Source organism: Sinocyclocheilus anshuiensis, unplaced genomic scaffold, assembly GCF_001515605.1.
Source record: "Sinocyclocheilus anshuiensis isolate Anshui unplaced genomic scaffold, SAMN03320099.WGS_v1.1 scaffold455, whole genome shotgun sequence".
Taxonomy (NCBI): Eukaryota; Metazoa; Chordata; class Actinopteri; order Cypriniformes; family Cyprinidae; genus Sinocyclocheilus; species Sinocyclocheilus anshuiensis.
Window position 1 is genome coordinate 289605 of NW_015552560.1, and position 5858 is coordinate 295462.

The 5858-nt window shown below is 38.8% G+C and overlaps 1 protein-coding gene across 1 annotated transcript in view; it reads right to left on the reverse strand.

Annotated features, from left to right (window-relative positions):
- The window catches only part of LOC107664704 (phospholipid phosphatase 4-like), a 148062-nt gene extending 143034 nt beyond the window's left edge, over positions 1-5028 (reverse strand). The window contains exon 1 of the mRNA XM_016455351.1: positions 4610-5028. Coding sequence (XP_016310837.1) covers positions 4610-4692 — 83 coding nt within the window. The 5' untranslated portion in view covers positions 4693-5028. The remainder of the gene's footprint in view (positions 1-4609) is intronic.
- Positions 5029-5858: the final 830 nt, after the last annotated feature.

Sequence of the window (5858 nt, forward strand, 5' to 3'; positions counted from 1 at the left end):
AGGTAATGCTGCACATTGTATTCTGTGTTATTTGAAATGGTCAGTTACTAGGAGATGTAGTGAGCACTGAGCAGCTTATTCTATGGCATTCCAGGGCCCCTTTCTGACTGTCATAGTGGAGAAGGGTTTGCTGCATTTTTATTGGATCGTGGTGGACTAACAAACAAATGTCCATCAGATAAAGCTGCTAGGACAACTGCCAGATTCCCTTTAGAGGGCAAGAAAAAGACCCCTAGTAACAGAACTGGAAAGGTCAGGACATTTCATTGGTCTTCTAAGGAACTAACTGCCCTTCACTCATTATGAAACTCATTCCTAATGATTAGTTTGGGACCACCATAAAAATGACTTGAACTCTGGATGCAGCACTGATGGGACCCAGTGATAAAACAAAGTGGGGCCACAAAGATCTATCCAAATCCATTCATAGCTGTTTGGAAACCTAAAAATCAATAGAAACTGCGACACATCCACCTCAAACTTGATCAGAGAAATAAGTATTCCCATTGACAGCCATTTGAAGTTTAAACAGTCTACACAAATGCAACTGTTAACATACAAATGAATACATACATGATAGTTCAATCTTTTTTCTTTTCATGTTTAGTCTCTATGCTTTCAGATCATTGCCAAAGGTATTCTGGTGGTTGTTTGGGAAGTGAATAATGCACAGGTGAAACTTTAAAGACACTGTTCTAATGGCATGCTTTAGATTAGTATACTAATGAGTTTCACATGGGGAAAGAAGGGTGGGCCACACTCTGGCAACACCTCTAATGCCAACAGCTAATCATAACACTGAAATAGATACCCCTACGACTGCAATCTCCTCCTCATCAGAAAGGGATAAATGTACCCTTTCAACAGACTCTATCAGAGTCTCAGGTCTGTAAGGGGAGAGACATTACAACTAAGTTCTGTGTTGATCAAGTATGAGTCTCTGGCCTAGAGAGCAGAAGACATTCGCAACCAGGTTAAAGGGATAGTTCACCCAAAAATGAAAATTAGCCCATGATGTACTCACCCTCAGGGCATCCTAGGCGTATCTGACATTCCTCTTTCAGACAAACACAATCGCAGATATATTTAAAATTGTTCTGGCTCTTCCAAGCTGTATAATGGCAGTGAATGGTGCCCCTGTTTTTGAAGCCGAAAAAAGTGCATCCATCCATCATAAAACTACTCCACATGGCTCTGGATTGTTAATAAAGGCCTTCTGAAGCGAAACCATGCATTAGTGTAAGGAAAAAAACAAACAAACTGTAATCTCCAGCTTCCGGTCACTCAGACAGGCGCATTCATGACAAGGCGCTCGAGCATATGACGTAGGCGTTGCGGAAGGCGCGACGTAAGCTCCGGGAAGAAGAGTGTAGTCTCGCGAGAACCAAGTTTTGTTTACAGCACAGGGAAACCACGTGAACTACATCTGAAGTTTGTGCCCCGCCGCTGCAGCCTCCTCCATCTCACGGAGTTCCTGGTCGGTATACTCCAGTTCAAACAAATATGGCTAGGCAAAAAACTCATTCTCCTCTTGCCTTATATCGAAATCCTCCCGCATTTTCCACTCAGAATCTTCGTTTTTTTAGTACTAGTTCGTGACAGATGTTTTGTTTTTCTTTCTCCTCTGTGCTTCCGCGTTCGTCACTTTCTCTCCGGAGTTTACGTTGCGTCTTCCTCTACGCCTACGTCATACGCTTGAACGCCTTGTCGTGAACGCACCTGCTTGAGCGACAAGAAGCTGGAGATTACGGTTTATACATTTTTAAAAATCTATATTTTTCTTACACTAACGCATCGTTTCGCTTCAGAAACACCCCAGAGCCGTGTGGAGTAGTTTTATGATGGATGGATGGATGGATGGATGGATGCAGTTTTTTCGGCTTCAAAAACAGGTGCACCATTCACTGTCATTATACAGCTTGGAAGAGCCAGGACAATTTTAAATATAACTGCGATTGTGTTTGTCTGAAAGAGGAATGTCAGATACGCCTAGGATGCCCTGAGGGTGAGTACATCATGGGCTAATTTTCATTTTTGGGTGAACTATCCCTTTAAGCTCCGGCCAGCAAACCTTCAGGTCTACTTTCAGCTGCGTGTTCCAGATTGTTTTGTTCCAGTGCTTCATACGCAAGGCTGCTGGAACAGATTCCGGCTTGTTTCCCACTGCATTGTTACCCAGAACAACAAGTGGAAGATGACAACCAGTGGAATAACTGTTTTCAACATAGTCAAATAGAAAATTTGAATGTAAGAAGTTCCCCCAAAAATGTTAATTCTGTCATCATCACTTACTCATTCACTCAACTTAACTTGTACCAAACCTGTATGACATTCTTTCTGCTTAGAAACACAATAAGATGATCTATTTTGACAAATAATTCAACCTATCTGTCCATACAGTTAAACTCAGTAAAGTCTAAAACAATGACATCATTGTGTGAACAAAAAATATAATAATAATAATAATAAGCAGAGACATTTTTATTAATACCATCATTTGTATTCCAGAAAAGAAAACAAAAGTCATTACATTACAATATTGGGGTGAACTATTCCTTTTAATATATGCTTTAATACAAAAAAATAAAAATACTATAATTTTTTATACTTTTTCACTATAGACATATCTTGTGATCAGCATTCAGAAGGCATGCAGTCTCCTGATGGCTGATATCTCGGGGCAAATCTGGAGCAGGTCATGGAATTGCTGACAGGCAGCAGATGTGCTTGGAGGCCAGCTTTTCTACTCATAGACTCATATTGTAAAGACAATGAGTTTCATTGGATTCCTGTTGCAGCAGACAACACCTGGCAGTTATAAAATAATCATGTGCCAGAAAAGAGAGCAGATATTGTACAAATGTGCTAACATTTACTATATTGGGTTACACACGAAGAACGCCACAATCAAACCTGAATATCAATACACCACAGTAACAACTTAAAGAAAATGAGAGTGGCACTTACCACAAAGCTAGAGTGTTGTGAGTGGTTGTCAGTGTATTGCTTTCAGTTGCTAAGGTGGTTTGAGTAGATGTTATGTTGCAAGTGTGTTCTAGATAGTTGCTAGGTCGTTACTTCCTGGTTCAAATCACAAATTGTTTTTTTTCTGAAGATGACTTGGATTTTTCCTTTTTTTTAAATCCTCAAGGTATCATTCATGCCCATAGCACAAACGTTGCAGGATGAGTCATGAGTAGTAATAGTGATCTTTGCTTTAGTAAACACTACTGGCAATCATCGTCAACATCAGGCAGCCAGGCTGCTCTTTAATCAACAGTGAAACGTTTGCCTTTTTTTCTGTTCTTTCTAGGTAATATGTTATATTTCTGTGTAATGTTTCTTTGTTCAAGACAGAATTAAGTTCCCAGTCCTAACTATACAAAAAAGGGTGACCTAAGGCCAGATTTTCTCTGGTCTAAGACATCACATTTATTCCCCCTGTATTTTTGACACATGCATGCACATCCACATTTTCCTCTTTTCACCATTAATTTCAGGAGGCATGCACACATTGCTTAGGTTTATCTGAACATTTATCTGCAGTTATTTCAATAAAACCATGGAATAAACTGAAAAGCACAGCTGATTACATTTCTGTGCGCAGGCAGTACTGTTCTAGGGACTGAAAATCATCTAGCATGGCAGGGGGCCATTTACCCAAAAGATTAATGAAACTGCAGCAAGTCTCAGGCCTTATTTATTGAAAACCTCACCCAAACCATCTCATTTCATTATTGCCAACATATTATAACAGTAAGTCATCTCAATAGGACATCAGCTCTTGCTAGCTAACACAGCCTTATTAAAAAATAAATAAATAAAAGAAAGGTACTATATATTTCCTATCAGAAATCCTTGAATTAAGAACCCCAACAACCTGTTTGCACACAAAGCACGAGACTGTCTCTTGCTATAGACAGAATTTCTCATCTTGTTCTTTCTGCAGGTTATGTTGGTGCTTGCCTTTGTACCATGCATTTCAAGAAATCTCCTTGGTAACACTTACTTGAATCCTGTGTGTAGCCATTAAATGATTTCATAATCTTATAATATAAATTGTAATCCCTTAGATGGTTACATGTTTATAAATATTTGTAATCTATAACACTATCGTTTTATTTATTTATTTTAACTACATTATGAATAAATAAGTATGTTATGACTGTGGGTATAATTATTTACAATAACAGCTTATAAGGTGCATTATAAAGTATTATCAATGCATTAAGAATGCTTTTAAAATCCATTAAAGTATATACAATCTGCAAGTAAAGTGTTACCCTCTTTTATACGCTCTTCTTCACCTTGGTTATTCAAGATACATTTGATAATTAAACTATCAAAACTTTGAAACACCCGATCAATCGGATATACCACTGAGTAAAGAAAATAGGTCCTACACCTCAAAATCAAAATAATTATGCTTCTTTAATATTAGGCTATTATTTATTTACAAGTATACCATTTTAATTGGATGGGTATCTTTGATATTTAAGCCACGTTTCCACTAACACGTCATATTTTTCACTATATATTGCACAGCTTGCATATGACATTGTATTGTAATGTGCACGCATATGAAATCAAATGCAGGTAGCCTACTTACACAAAAACTCCAAAGAGCAGCAATCTTACGGCGATCTCCAGCGCCAGATCACGCACGTATTTCCTTCGGTCTGGGGAAGACATCTTCAGGTTGTTCACACAATCGAATCTTGACTGAAAGAAACCAAAAGCAGAAACCAGAGAAGTCGGTGGTAGTCCACTATTGTCCTAAATACGCGACACGCTTTGCAGCTGTCTGTCGATTTGTGTTCCTTTGGAAAATCCCCGGTAGGCTACTGCTGAAATGCCCCTTGTTGCACTACAGTTGTAGTATGTACAGTCCGCGAGTTCTATTCCTTTTGAAGGTGCAGACAAATCCTGAAGTGCATGAGTGAATGCGGACGCGTCTGTGAGCTGGACCGAACCATACAACAGCATCTAAGCCAGGTGATGCTCTCTGATGAAAGTGTCTTGAGATGAAGTGTGGGGCTCTCTCTCTCTCTCTCTCTCTCTCTCGCTCGCGGTGGACCGAACCATACAACAGCATCTAAGCCAGGTGATGCTCTCTGATGAAAGTGTCTTGAGATGAAGTGTGGGGCTCTCTCTCTCTCTCTCTCTCTCTCTCTCTCGCGCTCTCTCTCTCTCTCTCTCTCTCTCTCTCTCTCCTTGAGATTTACATTACCATGGCTTTAAGGCCAGATAATGATTTTTTTCGTTTCATTACTTTGGATCTTCAACTATTTTGTATTTGAGTCTCTAGACTGTTAGTGTGCCATAGTAGGAACTGTGGCTAATTCTATAGTGACGATTCCATATGGCAATAGCTTACTGAAGTATTACCATATTTGTGATTGAAATGTTCTGAAATTAATGTCTGAATATACATGGCATCTAATTATGCATTCAAATATGCATTCATACTCACACACAAAACAAAAAGCAGAACTCGTATCATTAATCAGGGGAAAAAAATGTCCTGATTAGACTGGTTAGATAGGAACTTCACAAGTATCATATTACATACTTACCATATCACAATTATATCATTTAGGCTACCAAGGTACATGTGCAAGAAAAAAAAAGGATACTTTTTACAGTATTTTTACAGCATGTTAAAAGTACTTACTGCAGTAATAACAGTAAAATATACTGTACATAAGAAATTAGCCTTAAACCATATAGTAAGTAGTAAATAGCAATGGTGTACTTACAGTAAAACACCTGCACATTTAGTCCCTGTGTGTGTGTGTGTGTGTGTGTGTGTGTGTGATTTCTGTCATGTATAGCTGCTGACCATTGCATGTAACAGA